Source organism: Channa argus, chromosome 7, assembly GCF_033026475.1.
Source record: "Channa argus isolate prfri chromosome 7, Channa argus male v1.0, whole genome shotgun sequence".
Classification (NCBI taxonomy): Eukaryota; Metazoa; Chordata; class Actinopteri; order Anabantiformes; family Channidae; genus Channa; species Channa argus.
The window spans coordinates 17,657,069-17,678,641 of NC_090203.1; the positions used below are offsets into that span (position 1 = coordinate 17,657,069).

General features: G+C 37.4%; 1 protein-coding gene across 13 annotated transcripts in view; it reads left to right on the forward strand.

The window, feature by feature from the left end:
* The window catches only part of cobl (cordon-bleu WH2 repeat protein), a 46,165-nt gene continuing 24,592 nt past the window's right edge, over window positions 1-21,573 (forward strand). For 3 of the 13 annotated variants that reach the window (XM_067511976.1, XM_067511969.1, XM_067511980.1), the window contains exons 1-7: window positions 1-139; window positions 11,063-11,257; window positions 14,102-14,312; window positions 16,046-16,274; window positions 17,208-17,252; window positions 17,971-18,059; window positions 18,407-18,478. In XM_067511976.1, the coding sequence (XP_067368077.1) occupies window positions 132-139; window positions 11,063-11,257; window positions 14,102-14,312; window positions 16,046-16,274; window positions 17,208-17,252; window positions 17,971-18,059; window positions 18,407-18,478 (849 nt within the window). In that variant the 5' untranslated portion in view covers window positions 1-131. Of the gene's footprint in view, window positions 140-168; window positions 484-565; window positions 1,161-1,542; window positions 1,670-2,027; window positions 2,099-9,420; window positions 9,798-10,799; window positions 10,937-11,062; window positions 11,320-14,101; window positions 14,313-16,045; window positions 16,275-17,207; window positions 17,253-17,970; window positions 18,060-18,406; window positions 18,479-21,573 lie in introns of those variants that run through there. The other 10 variants (XM_067511973.1, XM_067511972.1, XM_067511971.1 and 7 more) reach the window with 10 other exon arrangements.

The following is a 21,573-nucleotide window of genomic DNA, read 5'->3' on the forward strand; positions in this document are numbered from 1 at the left end:
TTTTAATGGTGCAAAGAAGTTGACAAAGAAGTTGACACTGCTCGAGTGAAAATCAGCCAGGGAGGCGTGGAGGTGGAGGGGGGAGTGAAGATCATATCAAGTGGATTTGACAAGTAATTCTGTCCTTGTAAATGACTCGGTAAGATTGTTTTGCCTAAAGGACCTTTAAACTAAAAATGTTGAGCAGGTATCCGCCATTGTGTCGTTGGTCGTTAAGCTAGTTAGCTAGTTTTAAGGCTTGTTTGTAACGTTTTCTCAGGTCACACTGGATTCATCTGCGCACTGTCGCTTGTCTGACCCGTTACAGAAAATACGACAGTGTTCGTTATTCACCAGAAACAGGTTGTTTTACAGAATGAACGTTGCCGGCGGAAAATTAGGAATTTAATTATAATGCGCTTAGTTATAATGCGAGTATAAGCGCAAGAGCGATTTGGGGAGCACAGCTTGAGCATTGACTGAGTTTTCAAAAGCACCTTTTAGGTGAGTTGTTATATTGCTTATAATTTATAGTTTCTCTCTGACGGTTTACGCAACTTGAAACGAACTTTCGAGATGAATTTAGTTTTCAGCTCTGCGACAGCTGAAATGGGCTTTAACAGCAACAGGAACTTTACGCACAAATGTCGTGTTTGTCTCATGTTTGCATTAATAAAACAATTAAAAACGAGCCGTTGTTAGCATCAATATATAAAGAATATTTAACCAGTGACTGTAACACTTCTAGAATCGGAACTGACAAAGATATCATTAGTCGGGGTTTTTCTTGAAGAGTCAATGTAGTGGACAGCAAAGCAGCAAGAGACATTTTTAGCCGACAACAAGTTGTAGTCATCTCTGCCAATATCGTGTGCGCGCGCCCACAGCAGCAGTCGCATGTGTATCGTTGAAGTACTATATAGAACACAGACTTTTAGCACTCAGACCAGCTAACGCCATGTCTTAGTTCACCTACAATCTATTTGCCACTCAGTGACAATTAGTCTGAAGCAAAGCTTGATGCAACAGTGTAGTGGTTGCTAGAGGAGCTGCTTGCACAACACCAGGAGCAAGTGTGGGTCCCGTCTACAATGTTCTTCCAATTCTGAGGGGCCTTGTCTCCCCTTGGTGTTTTCATCACCTCAGCTGTAAACCCATGTGGAGCCGCCATTGCCTGCTGAGTATAAACCTTTTTAATAGAGCTATTTTTACCCGGCACAGTAGTAAAGTAGTAAAGACCACCTGGTTACAAATATGTGTGTCACCACGGACTGTATGTTCGCTTGTTGAAACCAGTGTTTGTATAGTACTACTCGTTTATAGCAGTTGTATGTCCAACGTAAAATGGCCTTTAATATGTCATTTTGTTACAGAATTGTAGAATTATGGGATTTGTGAGCTAATATAAAGTATGCTTAGTTTATGGTCATTGTGCAAGTTTCCATTAAAGATGAAGAAACTAGTCCTTTTTCCAATTTCCTTACTGATAAAAGCGATAAAATATCAAACTTTAATGACCTGACTTTTTTTGTGTTATTTGTAACAGCAATGGAGTGGAAAATGTATTTGTCAAATCTGGGCAGCTGTAGCTCAGTTGGTAAGGCAGTCATCCACGGACCATAGGGTCAGTGGTTTGATCTCTGTTCCTGGCTACGTGCCAGTGTCCTTGTCCTTGCTCCTGGTGGGTCAGGTGAGCACCTTGCATGGCAGCCACTGTCATCAGTGTGTGAGTGTGTGTGTGAATGAGAAGCAACATTGCAAAGCACTTTGGATAAGCACTACATAACTGGCCATTTAACAAATGTTTTTGACGGATTTATCTGTAAGCTTTAACTGTAAATTTAAATATTGCAGAGTATGGATCTCTTTGTGAGTATCGGCTTAACCGGATATATATGTAATTATGTGGATCGGGTGCTACTATAGGTGTTCATTATGGCAGCAACTGTGAACTTGAGGGCCAAATGCTACTGACATCATCAGTTTTGTTCTCAACATTGTAATCATTGTTTAAAGATGGAATTTTGTGTGTCCTGTTGTTATTGCAGAGGCGCTAAGCCATACCGTATCCTGCATGGACTCAACAGATTCCTCTCAACTGCTCCTTCTGAAGTGTATGGTAAAGGCTCCACAGTAGTGTAGTGCAGACAGACTGTATAACATATGTGTTTTTGCAGTGGCAACATGAGTAGGGTGTGATACTGTTTGAAAGAATGTTGATGAGGCTAATTAAGGTCCAGTCAAATTCTCCTCTGGTCTTTCAAGTAAAGGTTACTTTAACAAGATACTTTTAAACCCAGCAATTTTAGACACTCCAGAGCTATTTGGCCAAATTACAAAGAAGAATAGTCAGTTGGAGTGGAACGAAATGCCTTTTTATACGGTCAGTGTGTGACATTTCTCTCCATATAAATTACAATGTCAAATCTCTTTGTGTTGTGATCTCTCTTTCATCATCTCACAGGTAGTAGCTACGATACTACATGTTGCCGTCCTAAATAAAAGTTGCTCATAAAACTACATTAACATATTTATGCACAGATACACAATTAGAATTAGTGGATTATTGGATGGAAGGAAGAGACTGCTTGCATGAAGGGAGAGCAATTTCTTTGTACCTGGCCACTGTAATCTGAACTGTGTGTGTGTGTGAAGTCTAAAAGAAAAAGAGCCTGAACAAAGCCTTAGTTCTGAGCTGTGTATGAACACATTTGGCTGCTTCTGTTCTCCAATAGACTGATTTTGGTGTGAATTGGATCATAATAGCTGCATTCAAACTGGAGTTGTAATAGTTTATTAAAGTCTTTACACACAACATTCTTAATTAGTACACTGGTGTTTTCCTCTACATGTCTGGGCCTGTGCGCTTGTTTGTGTGTTGAGTGAGCTTTAGACCAGAAGCCTGTGATTAATGTGGTTTTGTTACATGTCTTGATTTTGGTTGCCATTGGCATTGAAGCAATGAGGATGCAGAAGACTAAAAGAAAATAAATGGAGGAAGAAATGAGAGGCAACTGTTTAACTTTTTAAGTTTATGGCAGCTCTGAAGAAGAGCTTTGAATAGCGTTTTTACATTTTCTATTTTACACACTGCCAGAGGTTAACCAGAGCTTTCTGTATTTCTGTCTGTGCTTTCTGGAGACGGAATCATTTGTGACATCAAAACCTTGTGAGTTTATTCTGGTCATGTGGTTCAGCTGCCACACCCTTACTTTTGACACATTATTTTCCACACAGCCTTGGTGCATTTCTTATTTCTAAGTTTTGCTGAAAAGTGCTGCAAGGAAGTGAAAAGCCCTACCAACCTCAGCATACTGATTTGTGCTGCCATCTGCCTCACGGTTGGTAGGTCAGACATTTGATTTTAAATCCAGTTGTGATTTGTAACAGCCATGTTCCTGTGTCTGTTTGGTTTAAAACATCCATAGAAGACTAAAATGATGTATTTCACATTAATAATCACACACACCCAGAGATGATTATTGGCCACTACCCGTTCTGTGTGTGTACAACTGTCTTTTTGCACTCATGAGCACTGTATATAGAGGGAGAGCAACACCAGTGTAAATGCTCTAGTGTAAATGCTCATTAAATTGAAGCTGTGCCCAAACTGTCTGCCATGTGCGTCTGTCAATCCATAGAGTTTCTTAAAATAGTTTCAGATAGATAGGTATTGTAAGATAATGATAGCCCTCACTGCTGCATCTTTTGCATTCAAGGAGCTTACATGATGAGAGATTTTTAGACAGATGTAGACACATCTTTTCCAATGTACACGCCTTTAAAAATACTGTATTTAGAACTTTTAGGTTCGTGTGGTAAGCCATTAGCTCAACACTGCTGACTAAGGGAGCTCCCTCTCCCTCTAAGGTTATACAGTATGTTTTTCTTTGGCCTTGCGGCTTATCCTGTGAGTTCAGGGTTGCACAGCAAATCATTTTGTCCGCATGTTGATTTGGCACACTTTTTATGCCAGATGCCCTCCCTTATTCAACCCTCACCAATTTCTACCGGGCATGGGATCAGCACTGTGCAGCTGGGGATGGGCTGTTGGGATTTCAGTGTCTTGCCCAGACTTTGGCCTTATACATAGCACTTTGGTCATATACATAGCTTCTATGGAAGTTAGATAAAGTGAAATAATATTCAAGACTTAGTGTTACTTGGCAAGAGTACTGTATGTATCTTCTAACAACTTTATGTAATTCACTGTTCATTCTGTTTTAAATGGAGGTTGCATGGATGCAGCGCATCCATGAGCTTATTCTGTAAGAATAGAGTCTTGACATAAGTAAACTCTGATTGGACATGTTAGGTCAAGTAAATAGTTAGTTTAACTCTTGCTCATTTTAGGCCTGTGAGTTAAATAAAGGATCAGTTTTTAGCTCAAATATGGCTCAAGACTGACTTTGTTTTTGAATCATATGAACAAACTCAACACATGAAATAAGGTAGCTAAGCTTTGATTTAAGTCGTGAAAGAGTTACCCTTAGTCACATTGTATAAGAACACATACAAACATGATCTTTAATTAATCTCCATCAAATATATTTAAAACATTTTAAATAGACTGTCTTTAACTATTAACTCTAGACTGTTGTGCTTCTTGGATCAGAATGTATTATCCAATCTATTTTCTGCTGTTTTCCATCTTCAGTTTCTAGTGAAAGAGAGCACTGAAATACATATTTACCAACAAACTACTGCCAGTGCAAGCATTTACAGTAGACTGCATTAGTCTGTATTATGCAGCTGTTGGGGCATTTCAAGTTTATTTCTGGAAGCCTTTTGTCATATGTTAGCCACTGTGGTATGTGGGTTTGCCAGGGAGGAAGATAGATGCACTGTGTGTGTTTGTGTGTGTGAGAGATTAGATTGATTGGACACCTCACCAACTGATTTGCCAACTGTTGTAGTAATGCCTGATAAAGTAGAGCCGTGCCTTAGATTGGAATGTCTTTGCAATTTCTGATCAAATTTCTAATCAAAAATCATGGTCATATTCTGTGAAATAAGACATCTTATGGGAATGTAGACATGCGTTTACAGCTAGTCACACAGTCGACCAAGTTGTCTTCCTACTCCTTTTTTAGGGAATTATTGTTATTCTGGAACATCTGTTGTCTTAAACCATTACAGTGTGATTGTGTGTCACTGGTCACAAGTGAAAAATATAATTACATGTTTATAGAAAAGAGAGAACAGAATAGGGAAGGACAAGTAGGATGGCTATTACAGCACAGGTTTCTCACAGCTTAGTAGACATGAAACATATACTCCTGGATTACCGGTTGCTGAATTAGTTGAAAAACTTTGGAATACTGTACATCCTGGATGTAAAACCTAATTGGTCCCAGTGAGTAACAATTAATTTAACTATTGAGGTGTGGAGGTGTGTTTTTCTCCCATGGGTCATTGTGTTAGTGTTACAGAGTTTGTACTGAAAATGTTATTACAATGATTACATTTCAAGAATAATACACAAATCAGCCACAACATTAAATCCATCAGTGTATATTCTTATTTAAATACTTAAAAGGCTCCTCATAGTTCAAAGGTCAAGGGTCTGACTGGCATTTTCAGTGAGGCAGTGTACTTTGTGTTTCAGTGGCTTTTGGTTTTTAACTACATGACTGGTAATATGATCATTGAGGCATATGCTGAATTAGGCATTTGTGTGCCTAGCAACTGCAAACAAATTCTTTACTGTGCTCCTCCAATATCCTCCAGTACTAGCTTTTAAACCAGGAAATCTTTTTTCTTTCCTTGGCTTGTGCGCTTATTCATTTCTGTTTCTGATTCTTTTTTTCACTCCCCCTTTGTGTAAAGGATCCAAACGCCACAGCTGCTACTAAACTGAGGTCTGATCTCTTCCCCAGTTAAGTGGTGTAAATATAGGTTGTCATGGGGACACCATGACACACAAGAGGTATGCTGACTGAGTAGAAGGGCAGTGCATGTGTGTGACTTTAGAGTGTAAGGGTGTGGCTTAGGGTCCAGGATGTGTATCATCAACAATTTGTCCAGCATAACAGGAGGTGAAACTCATATGGCACAGATAAGTGTAGCTTTGGCTCTGCTGTGTATATATACATGTACATGGGTGAATGTAGACCTGAATTGGGACTGAATTGGTAAAAACATGCTGACTTTGTGTATGTTTGTACCACTTGCTGATGTGTCTTCCAAATATAGTTCCATGTATTGAAGGTTATATAATTAACCAATTTCATTTTAAAATATCTTTGAATAAGGTTTTAATTGCAAAACTAAGTTTAGTGCTTTTTTTTCTTTTTCTTTCTTTATTATTTCCTTCTCACTTTGGGGTCTTTTAACTTGTCAAAGAAATCGTCTTGCACTGTACATTATTGCGTCTACTGTATTGCCTACTGTGTTAAAACAACAATGTTACGCTCATTTGTTTCCTTATTCAGTGCCATGGAGCTTTGGTTTTATTTCTTGTCAATATTCTCAGAATGTACAAAGTGTGTTTCAGTGAATGTAGGTCAGCTAGCAGTGCAGTTTTGGACAGTTTATCTGCTCTATTTTCTGATGAATGTCCTCATCAGAGAATAGAAACTCATTGTTTCACTGATCCTATTGTGTCACATAAAACAGACTCTCATTTGTTGGGATGTCTTTGTCACTCACTGAGGATACATCTGTCTTTTGTCGAGACAATCTTTTTGACTGAATTCTCTGTCTACTGCCTTTAGTAATAGTTGTAGTTATTCAGGTCGACAGAACACTGAGCTGTTGTAGTGTGTTTCACTTATTATTAGTATTGTCCCTTATTACTTTTACAACTTCAATCATTATGTTACCTTTATGCTATTGTATTGTAGGTATCAGTAGCAGCTTGATGGTGAAATGTCCAAGGTGAGATGGCAGAAATTAGTTTTAAACTCAAAAATAGGCCACCAATAAAGTTCCAATATTTTTTGGATCTTTCAGCGTCGAAACCTTTGATGCTTTGTTTCCATAGCTGAAAGAAATAAAGCCACTGGCAGTTACCTCCTTCCCCAGCAACAAGATAATTAGATTTCATATTTCAACCATTTAAGAGTAATCTGAGGTATATGGATTTGCATTGTATATGTATTGGCACGGTGCTTATAGTTGTCTGGGCAAACCTGTAGTAGAATATTATTTATGTTATTTTTTGGCCATTATTTACACTGATCTATGTCTTTGCATAAGCTCAGTCACCCTGAGTGTATTAATCTTGAGTTATAGTACATGCACACAATGGAAAAACACGGACACATGTACTAAACTGAGACTATTTAAGGCTAGCACACAGACAGGTGTGCAGGACTGGAAAGTTGTGTTTAGCCCTGACACCTAAGACTATTATTGTTGCTTACTATTCCATAAAAGAAAGGGCAAGAGTATGAGCACCTGTGAATATTCTCATTCAGATCAGGGTTATTCCAGAAGTACTGTTCAGTGGCTACTGGACTTGCTTGTAGTTCTTGAATATGTTTCACTTCTCATGGGAAAGACAGCTCTGACCAACTAGCTCATAGAGGCAGGCCCATAAACTCTAAGGAGTTTGTTAAGTTGCTGCCACTTTGATGGTCACTTGAGGGTTGTTTTCTCACCCTGCTTGCATGTGTGTTGTAGGAATCCTCACTGCATATTTAGTGCAATGCAATAAGGAATGTACGCATTTATACATTGGAGAAACTTCACAAACACAGGTGAGACAGCTTCTCAGGACAAGACTCAGCAGTCGATCTGCATCTGAAAGACAAGATTCCCTCTTTTGAATACAGCATGTTGGGCAGAGAAAACCTTGAATTAATTTATGTCATACTTGAATGATCCTATCTAAACCAAAAAGGTGGCCTACAACTTCACTTACAAGATCAGACAACATGCCGTGCAGTTCTTTCATCACTCCCAAGATGTTCACACTCTAAAGGATGTGACTCCAACAACACACATGCAGGTGGGGTGGTACAGCTACCTCCAGGTGACCATCAAAGTGCCAGTGAATTAACAACATACTGAAACTATGAAGAAACAAAAGTTAACAAATGTTCGCTTAGCTCGATATGATAGATAGATCAAATAGATTAAAAAGTTTTAAAAGTAAAATAAAGATAATTAAATAAAATCAGGTTAAATATAAAATCAAGCAAGGTAAAATACATCAAGTTAAATAGATAGAATATACTATACTACTTATACTTATACTAAAACAAGAATCTCACATATCAGGAAAGGCAAATCTATAAAAATGAGTTTTCAGACGGGACCTAAAAGATGACACTGAGTCAGAGAGCCTGAGTTCCTCAGGCAGGTTGTCTGATGATCTTAAGTTTCGTAATGGCACATATGGAATTAAAAGATCAGAAATATAGGATGGCGCTAAACCATGCAGTGATTTATAAGTAATCGGTAAAATCTTACAATTTATCCTAAGATGACCAGGGCGCCAGTGTAGAGATGCAAGACAATGAGTAATGTGGCTGAACTTTCCGGTTGTAGTCAGGAGCTGAGCTGCTGAGATCTGAACAGTTTGTAGGTGTTTCAAGTCTTTTTGGTGAAGTGAGGGTAATAGGCTATTGCAGTAATCTAGACGAGAGAAGATGAAAGTCTCAGCATCATTAAAATTTAACAGGTCTGATTTTTGCAATGTTCCTAAGATGATAAAAGCAGGACTGAACTAGTTTAGTGATGTGATGCTCAAAACTCAAGTTGCAGTCAAATAAAACACCGAGATTTCTGGCAACGGGCTTAACGAATTTTTATAGGCCCTAAGGATGGGAGATGATTAGTTTTTGGTGACATATGTAAACAATAATTCCAATAAAATGCATTTATATAGTGAAATGGTGAAAGATAAATATCCTTGCTAATGCTATTTAGTCAAGTGAAAAGAACTGACTGGTTCTGAAGAGTCCATTAGTATTTGTGTGTGTGTTTGTGTGTGAGAGTCCATTTGTAACCCAGTCCCCGTAGCAGGTTAGCACTTACTGCCCCACTGTGCCAGAGTTTGGTTTCCTGCTTTTGATTCCCTGCTTCTCCTTTACTTTCTCACTTTTTTTCTGTTTATGCTTGCTTATGCCAACTCTGTGGGAGACAAGGCTTTTTCTAAAGGAGTCTTTGTGTGTATGAGAAAGAGAGCGCGGGAAAACGAGAGACAGGGGGAGAGTGAAATGTTATAGTGAGACAAACTGCTAGCAAAACGGAGGAAGGATACTAAGTGTGTTAAATGTGGCTGGCACCCAGACTCTCAGCACCATAGAACCCAGTTCTACCTTTAAAGACACACTCACCAGAAAAATACAAAACCCTCATGTATCTAAAGGTCTCTCAGCTATTAATAAAAATAATTTGGTGCCTATATGTCTAAAAGAGTAAACAATACATTTTTAAATGTCCTTTATTTAAAAAACCTTAGAGTTAACAATTAGGAATGATCTGCATTGTGGTCCTAAGTTGTGTTTAAACACATGCTAATCTGTCAGTCTCATGATTGTTCATTAAAAACCACTTTCTACATTGCATAATGAGTCAATGACACTATGGGTCCTGAGAATTAGTTTATATCTGATGTGGCTGTTAATGATTAACTTTTACCAGGTTAAAGTCTGCTCACTGGGCTATATTCACGTGCATTCTTCCTATGCTGTGCTTTTTTTGCATTTAGACTGGGCAGGAGAACCTTGAAGGACACAGGATTATACAGCACTAGATTACACTGTACACAATTCTCTGAAAGAGACAAATCCTTGGAACTCAATTTATAAACAGTCAGATATATAACACTTCTGGAATACTTAATCAACACAAGGACTGTTTTTGATGTGAGTGGGACGTTTTTCATTTGTTATCTAAGGCTAATATTTGTGGTGTGAAGACAGAGAGGGAGTGCGGGCTAAAACGTGTGACTAGCTATTTGTCTTTGTAACAGAATGATGTGTTTGATTTCAGTCTAATCAGCTGTCTGTGGCAGGCTAAGTACAGTTTATGTTGAGTCAAATGTGCAGATAGTAGCGTATCGCTGTCATAGTTGACATGTCCACCCATATGAGCTGTTGGAGGATTTTTATTACTATCTGTTTTTATGTAAAGCTATTGTCAATATAAATTATCAAAGTATATGAGTCAGCCAAATGCCTTACAACCCCCAAATAGCTGCTTTGAATAGTTTTCTGGTGCTGGAAAAATATGGACTAAAATGGTAAAACTCATATTTCATCAGTCTCTGTCACATCTGTAAAACACATGGCTGTTTCAAAACAACAAAAATCAGTAATTCCTAATTTGTGAATAATGTAAATTTTATGCTACATTGTGTTAAGCTACAGTGCATTCTCTCAGTATTTCTTTAAGTCAACTATACGGACATGGAACAAGATCAGGGAAATTGTTTGCAATTCATTTTCTTTAGTCTTTTTGAAAGCAGATATTATGTGACACTATTTTCTAAAGGCATGATTTTTAGGAGTAATTTTGGAGTTATTGTAATTGTTTTATCAAGGGACTCTGAGGAACCGGTGAAATAAACAGGTTCTCAAGGCTGGATCATCTTGACAGCCAAGATGGCTGTTACGTAATAAAAGTCATTGGTATTGCTTTGATTACTTGTACACTTAGTACAGTATAATAAGGATTTTATTTTATTTTTTCTGCACAGGCACAGGCCAAGCTGCAGCCTGGTGCAGTTGCTCTGGGGAGCAACTGGGGTTAATTTAATCTTCTTTTTATATATATATTTAATGTAGTATTATAGTTATAGTATAGTTAAGTATCCAGTTTGTTGTGTAAAGCTTACCCTCTCTGATTATCAGGTTGGAGGTAGTTTTTAATCTTTGATTTTATGATCATGCAACCTTTTCTGCTTCAAGCTGTGACCAGCGCACAACAGCTGTAGCTGGAGTCGACTCATTTGTTTACAGTCGGGAACAGGTGATTGGGCTGCAGCAGATTGGCACCGTGAATTGTAATTTCTTTGGGACTTTAAACATCCCGGTTTTTGAATCTTGAAGACTACAACACCTACTATAAAAAGTTAATGAAGTAATTAATACTGTTTTTTGATTATCTTTTATATCTTACCATCACCCAGGAATAAAATGAAGGCACGTGCCCCACCTCCACCACAGCCGCCTCAACCTGCCCCACGGCACATCTTCCGAAACACTTTACCTGATGGGGGAGGGACATCAGGCGTGGATGGGAAGGAGAACATGCTGAGACGCACTGTGGATCTACAGCTTACTCTGCCACAGGGATATCAGACTTTTTTAACTGAAGATGGAAGGTGAGAGGACAGAGGAGGCTATACAAGCACACATTTACTCCGGTTATAACATTCACCAAAAGGTTTGTGTTCAGTGCGTCTTGTTGATGGAAATTGTGGCAAAACAACATGGCTTTAAAAATTAAGGTTAGGGATTTAGTATCAGTTACCACACAATCATGTAATTTAATATTTTTGGTTCTTCTGGGTCTGATTGGTTTGCTGTGCCAGTGAGGGCTTGTCAAGGGGCCCCATTTCCAGTTTCACAAAGGCTTTGTTTAATGAGATGCTCTCCTTTGGGTGGAAAATCAAGGATGACCCGTGGGTACATATAGATGTCTATGGGATACTTCTCACTAGTGTAGAAACGTTTGTTTTTCAAAAAGGTTATGATTGACAAATAAATGTTCCACATTTACTGTAAACATGTAGAATTATTTTTGCAGCATTTTCCACCTGCCCATACGGCTTAAAACTACACTAACTTCAGCAAATATTCAGTCTTTAATGTGTTAAATGCAACATTTTTTGCCCATCAGTTTTCACTCGTGTTAAGAAACGTTTTGTAAATTTGTTAAAAATCTAAACCTGACATTTCTTATCTACATGTGACATAGTCAGACCCTTTCCGTGTTAATTGTCATTGATGGTATTTAGCATACTTTCTCAAACAAATGGTTTGACATCTTTTAGGTGTCTGATTTCCCATTCCAGATCATTTATGTGAAAGAATGCATGGCATTACATTAGTTTCTGACACTACTCAGTAACAGCCTAATTATTCATTGTGATAATTTGCATAGTATTAGATAAAATATGCCCGAAGCCATATATTTTACATTTAGGCATTTGGCAGATCCTTACAGCCACTTATATCTAAGTAGCTGACAATAGGGACAACTTTGGGGTTCAATGGCTTCCCCAGGACAGGAGAATGTGTAATGTCAAATGCCAACTTTAAGTTGGTACACTATTATGGGGTGCTCCTTCAGACTACTATACCACACTCCATGTAGTCTTAGTTTTTTTATGCTTCTGACCTTTGAACCCTTAAGATGGCCTTGCCGTACCTGAACATTTTAAACACTGTTATTATAAAGCTATAATCATCTGCATCTTCTTGTTCTATCACTGACTCCTGGTACTAATTGTGAGAGAAATTTTCCTACAAATGCAAAATGCTCTTTAGTGTAGTTCTGTTCTGTGTGTGTGTTTCTGCCTCTTGCTGATTAAACTCACCATAACCGAGACTGTGAGCTGCCTTTTGCATCCTAAACTTGCCTTACAGTTTTTGCCACAACACTAATATCATTCTTAGATTAATTTTCAAACCCCGTACATAACTTTTTAGACACCACCAACGAATAAAAGGAAATATTTAATGTGGATATCTTATACATAATCCAGGGGTGGCTGTAGCTCAATTGGTAGAGGCAGTCAACCACAGACTCCAGGGTCAGTGGTTCAATCCCTGGTCCTGGCTACATGCCAAAGTCTTTCTGGGCAACACTACAGAACCCCCAACAGCCCATTCCCCTCCCCAGCTGTGCAGTGCTGGTCCAAGCCTGGTAGAAATTGGGGAGGGTTGTGTCAGGAAGGGCATGTTGTGTAAAAACTATGCCAAATCAACATGCAGACACTGATCTGCTGTGGCGACCCTGAACTCATGGGATAAGCCAAAAGGACAAAAAAAATCTTATATCTTATATCTTATACATAATTTGTCTCCATAGAATCTTGTTTGTTATCATTAGTAAATGTATGATTTATGTTTAAAGGTGCTTCTACCTCCTTTCGTCTGTTTTGAATAAAATTATAGTTTGTTTTTCCTACTGGTGCAGTTCATTTGCACTCAATGTGGTCTTGGTCCGTTTTCAAACACAAGCTGGAGCAGTGTGTTTGTGATGAGAATGTAAAATAAAGGTTCTATCATTTAACTAAAATGGCAGTTGAGTAATAGGAATGTTGTCAGCATGCCCATTCGTTCACTTTTAAACCTCCTGACACCCTGGATAAAGTCCAGGTAACGTTGGGAGCATCTCACGCAAACATTTGTGGTGACATACACCCACTCCTAACAAGTCAGGACAATGTCAGAATTCCAGTGCATGTGTGAAAGGGGCCCTAGTTGTGATTTGTTGTGTTTGATTAATATTCAGTATACAAAATCAGCTTGAGGACTACATATCCCAACACACTGGGTCTGTTGGTTGCATGAGTTAGTTGTGAATCATGGTAGTGATTATCAGTGCTGTCCTTTGTATGGGTATCTCTCTCGGTTTTGTCATCTGATCTGGTTGTTCCCGGAAAACATTGTAGACTGGCTCTTGGTTTTTGTATCTGAGAACTGACTACCTGCTTCCTCACACACACAGACTCACACAAACCACTTAAAGCAGACTTCAGTACTTCTCACTGGACATGATAGCAATTTGACATACCAACAAGTAATTTTTTCTCTATTCAACAAGGTTTGTCTCTGTAGGCTATTAGAGATTATTGTTTATTGGCAGTATACTAATCTTCATATCAAAATGTATGGTCTTTCCGTTCAATCCACAGTATTGCTGTAAAAATACTGAAGTGGTTAAAACATATTCATTGCTATTATTAGTTAGCTATCCCTTTTAAGGTGAGAGCGTGTCTCTGGTTTGTTGTATCAACTAATTACTCTTTACTAAAGCTAAATCTAGGCACGCTTTGTAACCCAATCTTCTCTCCCTCCTCACTCACTTTCTCCCTTTCTCCATATCTTTTCTGTGGCTCTTTCTTTAAAATTCCCTCCTTCCCTTTCTCCCTCCTCCCCTCTCTCTCTTTCACTTTCTTTCTCTCTACCCCCCTTCCTTCTCTTCGTCCCTCTCTCAGTAAGGCGCTGATGGACCTGCTGGTTGAGCTGTGTAGCCGCTACCATCTGAATCCTGCACTTCACACCTTGGAGCTGCTGACGCCTGAGGGTAACCCGTTAGGGTTCAAGCCCAACGCTCTGCTAGGTTCCCTCAACGTGGCGTGTGTCCTCATCAAGGAGAAACTCTGGGAGGAGAAAGGGGTACACAAACCGGCACCGAAAGTGCCAGAGGTGAGTCACAATTGGACCTTATAATATAATGTAGATGGTCTCTTTTTCATGTCATGTCATTTTACATTTTATATCCTACTTAAAATCTTTATTTATCTAAATTGCTAAAATTGTGATAACATGCTCCAAAGAGTTCTATTTTGTCCTATATTTTGCGCAACTCCTTAATGTTGCCCAGCATGCTGTAGCGAAAGCTTTTCCTTCGATTTAATACTACAGTCAGCATGTATGATTTTAATACCCTATCCTCACGGTATTAGTGTGTAATATTTATCCCCTGCCTCTCTACCTTTTTGCCTGTCACTGCTGGCAGAAAGCAAGGCCAGTGAAACATATAAAGGCCCATGCAAAGGTAGGAAGCTGGTTGGGATTAAACTGGCCTAGCATGTGTCAGTATAACTTCTTACTCATTGGTTTTTGAATTTGAGGGCATACTGTCTCCTTTCCCCTGTTTATCTATATGTATTTTTATCATCTGTTTATAAAGGTCATTAGTCTATGTAATCTCTGAATTTCTTCTAATTGGCTTCAGACTCTTTTTCTTTCTTTTTCTTTGGCTCTCCTCTGCTATCCTCCTACAGTTTGAAAATTTGATGAGTGCCTTACCTTTAGTTACCATGCATTATTTCTCTGCTCTTCTCAGGGCTCACTGGCTGTTCTCTCCCTTTGACCCTGCCTGGCTTTAGGCCAGAGATTGACACTACTTCAGACACTGCTGTCATTCATCCTCCTCTATTTTATCTGTCTTCCCATTGTACCACCAGTCTCAGCAGTTAAAAGGAAAATTTGATATAGTGTACACTCAACTGCCAGTTTATTACACTGCTAAAATTAATGTAACTTAATTAAGCCTTCCCTCATGAGGGTCATGATGTGTGATAAATTGCTACATCTATAAAGTTACAGATAAATGCTATGTGATTGCCTCGATCTATAATTTTCCATCTTGATGTCTACACTGACCATATGTCCTAACCTGTGAGCTGAATATGATCATTTCTGTTGCTTATTTATTATTGTTATTTTCAGAAGAATGAAATAAAACAGATTGTTGACTTGTTGACAAATAATTGATAACTAGAAGATTACTAGACCTTTACAGAAGTCTGCAGTTTGAGTGCTTTCTAGCTGCCTTTATTTATAAAAGAAATCCACCAAAAATGGGATTTTGAAATTAAAACGGATATTTAACAATGAACTTTACTTTACTTTAAATGCAAAAGTGACTGAAGAGCTATTTATCTAGTCTCTAGACTACTAAAGGGTTTTTATGTCTTTACAGAACTACAGTACTCAGTAGGATGCCCGTCTGTTCCCTATTGCAGAACATCTTGTCAACAACTAAAGTCTAACTTCATGTTACTCATTACTTAACTGTCTTTCTTCATTTTGTCCTTCTGTCTCTTACACTTTTACTCTTTTAAAAATTTCAAACTTCAAAACAGCATAGTAGTTTATTGATTAATAATAGATATTACATTGTCTTTATCTTCCAACATCTTTATCTTTAGAGAGCATCCAATATAGTCTACCTGTAACTCAGTCGGTAAGCTTTGATTAATTTTGTGTTGTTTCTTTTAATAAGGCCAGTCTTTCTTTTTGCTTATGAATAAATGCCTGTTCTTTGACTGGTGAATGGGAATATTTCTCCAGTGGCTACCAGTGATACCTAATTAGCCTCTTTTCCCAAATTCTAGACATTAATCACCGAATGTCTCCTCTCTCTTTATCAGAAAACTGTACGTTTGATGGTTAACTACCATGGCAGCCAGAAGGCAGTGGTACGTGTCAACCCCCTAATACCACTCCAGGCTCTGATACCGGCCATCTGTGACAAGTGTGAGTTTGACCCTGCACACATCCTGCTCTTGAAGAACAACACCAGTCACCACGAGTTACCGTTGGACAAATCTCTGACAGAGCTGGGGATCAAAGAACTCTACATTCACAATCAGAGTCTAGGTAAACCCTAACTACTTATGTCATTTTCCATTTTCTGTTTCAAATTTCTATATTTGGACAGTACTCAAAAAAAAAAAAAATTATATATATATATATATATATATATATATATATATATATATATATATATATATATATATATAAATAAAAGATGTCATCATAGATCCCTCCCCTACCTTTTATAGTTAAAAGTGTTTCCCAGCATCCTCACTGGTCTATGGCTTTTACTTTTTACCTTTTAGAACTACTAATTTTACCAGCAGTTGACAGTCCACACCCCTTGAAATTTATAGAAATGACTTATAGAGGCTATCATCTTATAGGATAAGTTATCGTTATGGCATATTATTTTTATGTAGTGAAGCACGATGGTGGAGTGGTTACCACTGCTGCCTCACACCTAGAGGTTCCCGCTTTGAATCCCCAGCCATCTGCTGCCCTTCTGCGTGAAGTTTGCATGTGTTCCCCATGCTTGTGTGGGTTTACTCTGTATACTGTGGTTTTCTCCCACAGTCCAAAGACATGCATGTTAGGTTAATTTGTGACTCCACATTGCCTGTAGGTGTGAGTGGTTGTCTTTCTGTGCATGTCTCTCTGTGTTGGTCATGAGATAGACTGGCAACCTGTCCAGCATGTACCCTGTACAGGTTAAGTGGTTAAGATGATGAATGCACAGATTCTTTTTCATATAAGTAAAATTGTACAATTGTTTATTTTTGTTTCTACTGTTTGCATTTACAACTCCAATTCAAAAACTAAATAAAAACAGAATGCAATTATTTGCAAATCTCATCAACTCATATTTTATTCACAATAGAACATAAACAACATATCAGATGTTGAAAGTGACATATTTTAAACAGTTCTTTTTTTGAGCTGCTCTAAAATTTAGATATGTTAAAATATGTTTTTTTAACTTGCCATGTTTTCCAGTTCACCAGCTTAAAATGGCTTCTGCCCCTGCTCTTAATCTCTCAGGTATTAATCATAAGTGTTTTCTGCCTTTGTGTTGCAGATATGTCTAAGTAACTATTTAACCCAAAGTACTGCTGCTTTTTCACTAATCCTCATTTTTACTGTGTTAGACATACATGCTTGTTTGTTTTTTTATTTTTCTTCAAAGTAATAGTTATTGTAACTAATATAAATAATTTTCATATGATGTATTAATAATTAATAAATCAATAAAAAAATAATTTTCAGAATACAAATAAAATGGCAGTATAGCTCTGTGACTTGACTCTGTGAATGGTTAGTTTACCTTCCCTACTTATCCTGAAGCCAACATTGCTATCATGACTAGTCGTACATACTCCTTTGTAGACAGTGAAGGTTAGACAAAGGTGGACCTTTAGCAGCTATAAGCTATACTGCCCTCTGCTGAGGAAAATCAGTTTATTTTAGTCAGTTCTTTGTGAACAGGTTGAGTAGATTCTCAATACATAATTACAAACTAAATTGGGTTTTTTATTCAAGCAAGCTCTAAAGTCACAAGACTGTACTGTCATGAAAAAGCCACTGTGCTTTTTTTGTAAACTAAATCATTCTACTGTATTTTTGCTGGAATAGCTTGTCTGTTAGCTTTTTTGAATTCCTCAAACTGTTGACCTGTCAGGGTCTGAATTACCTAGATGAATCGCTGACACTTGTCATGTCCCCATTCCTTCTTCTTCCTGCTCTTCTTTTCTTTAAACAGGCTCTATTCACTCCAGTTCCACCACTTCAGGGAGAGCTGAGAAAAAAGGCCTCCTGAGTGTCTTCCAGTTTAGCAGAAGGAAATACAAAGTAAGACTACAGATTGCTTTGTCAAATTTTTGAAAGCATGTTGCATTTACACTATTAAGTGTATCACTAATAATAATACGTTTTAAAATTGTACCAGTGTTTTACTAACATTCATATTGTTTTAGTTATTAGTTATTAGTTAATAAATAGCAAGATGATGTCATAAATTCTGACTACAAAGTTTACCTGTGACCTTTTTATACAACTGCCATGAAGAATATGTGACCTTAAAATGATTTACAAACTGACCATGCCATAAATATTTATTCATATTGATAGCTGAGGCATGCTAAATGCATGGCTGAAAAACTGAATGCTGCATGTTGGCTATGCCTTCCTGTTTACAGACAGAAACAACATCTATGGACATGGGTGACTGTGATGATAACGTAATTCAAAATGCAAACACACAATCTAACGTAAGTATCACAAACGCATCAAAAAATGTCCAGAGCTGATTAATAAAAACAAAGAGGGACCTTTTTTTGTTTGTCTCTGAAGCAATCCAAAAATAGGAATAACAGGAACTTAACAAACTTGTACAGTAAACTTGCAACAACAGCACAATCTAAACACTACTTCTAAATTTAAATTAATGACCCCATAATTAGCATTGTTGCAACAGAAAATTGGAAAACCTAAACAAACTTAATTGCAGGATAGTAGTATTAGATTTCATCATATGGTTTGGTGGTTTCTGCTTTATGTCATTTTCAGTTCCACAACTTGCATGACTGATGACTCACTGATGTGGTGTTTAGTCTGATGTAAAGTCATTTTTTTGTAGTATAGATCCTTACCGCTAATACTGGATTATTTAGAAATGTTGATTGTATGTCTCAGGCTGCATGAATTATATATCCATGTTCAAGTTTCCTTGTTGGTCTGTAATAGTTCTGTTGTAGAACAAAAGAGTGAATCCCTTATATAAACATCTTTTAAACTGTTTATTTCAGCATGTTAAATGTGTAGACTGCTGAGCTTTTCAACCTTTTGTTGAACAGTTCAGTCACATTTATTTAGTAAACAAGCAAACAAACATATTAGGTAATAATCAAGTCATTTTAAAACTCTTTAACACTCACTTTATCATTATAATTAGTAAAATATTGATTAATTACTTTTTGTAAAAATAATCAGTTGATAGTACAGATGGCCAATAGGTGATATTTGATGTGATTCTTGAAAAAATATGGTTTATTTGAAAAGGCCGTTGGCCTGGTTTGACACAGGTATCGTACACATCTTTGTGTTAGCATAGTTAGCATAAAGTCTCAATGGCCACATGTATAGGATATTGAGTTGTTGTCATGTCATGTGTGCTCATGTCCACTAGAGGGCAGAAACTCTTTCCAGAAGGTTTGGGGGTAGGAGGTAGGTTCTTATCCCCTCTTGTTTCTTTCCCACAAGTAAGCACTGAATAATCAGATAGCATGGGAGAAATAAACATGTACTGATGTATACAATATAGCATTTATTTAAAGTGTATATGCCTGTTGCCTAGTTTTGAAGGGATTGACAACAGCCTTGAAACTTCCAAAAAGGGATGGTTATTCTGGGGTTCTGAATAATTCATCATATTTACTAGAATGTTAGATTTTGACCATAAACACCATCAATAACATTGCATTTTGTTTTTCAAAAAACAACCAAACCAGTGTCTGTAGTATGCATTCACCTTTTATATCCATAACTTAATCATGTTAATTGGATTTTGCAGCGATGAACCTCGGTTCAGCAGAGGCCATCTGTGGCTCACCTAAGATCAATACAGCATTTGATTGTGTTAGCTGGAAAAACACTGCCTGACTGACTCTGGTTCACATTACTGTATTATCAAGCACAAAACCTGTTCCACCATTTTCCTCTTTGCTATTTGTGTTGTTGACTTACTGCCTTCATTATCATTCTCCTCTACATGGTCTCAGTTGTCTTTGTTGTCTTCTTTGTCCTCTTTGTTTTTTTTTTAATGTCTTCATCAGATTCTTTGGAATATACATCATACTTTCAAGATTTCTTTAGGGATAATGTAACATGAGGGAAGTCTGAGAAATGAAAAGTAAAACTAACATGGCAACAGAACATGAATTAAACCCTTGGTTGTAGATTTGATCCTGAAAATTTTAAAGCTTTATTTTTTTAGCTGTATAAGGAGTATCACCTTTTCCATTGGGCTTTTACTCTTTGCTATCATTGTTTTTTTATGTTTTTTTCATCAAGAGAGTGTTATCCGACAACACTGATGCATTTGTGCATGAAAGCAAGACCACACTCACACACACACAGACACAAGTAAGACACATATTGTTATCAGCCTGAAGGCATCACATTACCCTACCTTGGATACATTAGCACTAAAGCCACAGCTTCTTATCTCTAATTGTTCATTAAGGGCTAAACTTGTCCGTGTGGGTGTGTGTGTATGGCCCACTATCATAGCTAGAAAACATCTTTTTTAAGGGCCATGTTGAAGACCACATGACATAAAATACAGAAATGTATATGCCTGTCTGGGGAAGGGGGGGTCAATAAACATAAAGTCCTGTATTTATCAAATATTTTTGCAGATTGTCCCTAACCAACAATAATCTTGTACAATACTACTAGTGCAAAGATGCAATTTACTTATGACTCAAAAGCTCATACTAAGTACTGTAACTTCTAAATTAAAATTGCAGCTACTTTAATCCACATTACAAATAAAAAAAATATTTTCTTAGTAGCAGAGTTGGTTAATGCTACCTTGATTTTGACAGCTGCATAGTGTAGCTTTAACAACCAGTGACATTGGGTAGGGTCAGAAGGGAAAGAGCCTTGAAACATACAACTGGTCATCTGATATTTTTGGTATTACATTTTGTCTTCCTACTTTCATTTGTTTAGCAATACCTTAAGCAAAGTAGATGTATGTTAATAAAAGTTAGTTATTTCATACATGTTCAGAGTAGCTGTAGGAGTATTCTTCACTATGCTGAAGATTGCTTTTCAGTGGTAGTTGTGGGGAGTCAGTCACATTTTTAGTCATTAGAAATTGTCTTACTTATGTTATGTTACTTTATGTTTGGATTTTATATTTTTACTTGTACTTGAACTAAAAGAAATTCACTACAGATGTGATTGATAAGCCATGTACTTGGTTGTGTTAGTGAACATCTACTGTTCGGTAGATTTCTTTTAATGTGCACTTTATAATTATGAATGCACTCTGAGTTTGCATTTTCCACAAGTGCCAGAGTGCATTTGCTACTCTCTTGCAGTTTTGACAAAGGGTAGGGTGTGTGAGTGGGTAGATTAGTGCAAAGAAGTCTAAAAGGTGAAGGTGAGTAGAGTTCAGTGTCAGATCCAAGATAGCCACCCTTTAAAATGTGGTTGTACTTTTAATTTGTAACTTTTAAATACTATCGGAAATGTATACATTTAATGTATAACCTCAATATTTGGTATAAAACATGTTGTTGGAGCACTGAATTGATTTGATGGGGATAATGAATAGGATCTAAGCAGTCTTTAAAAA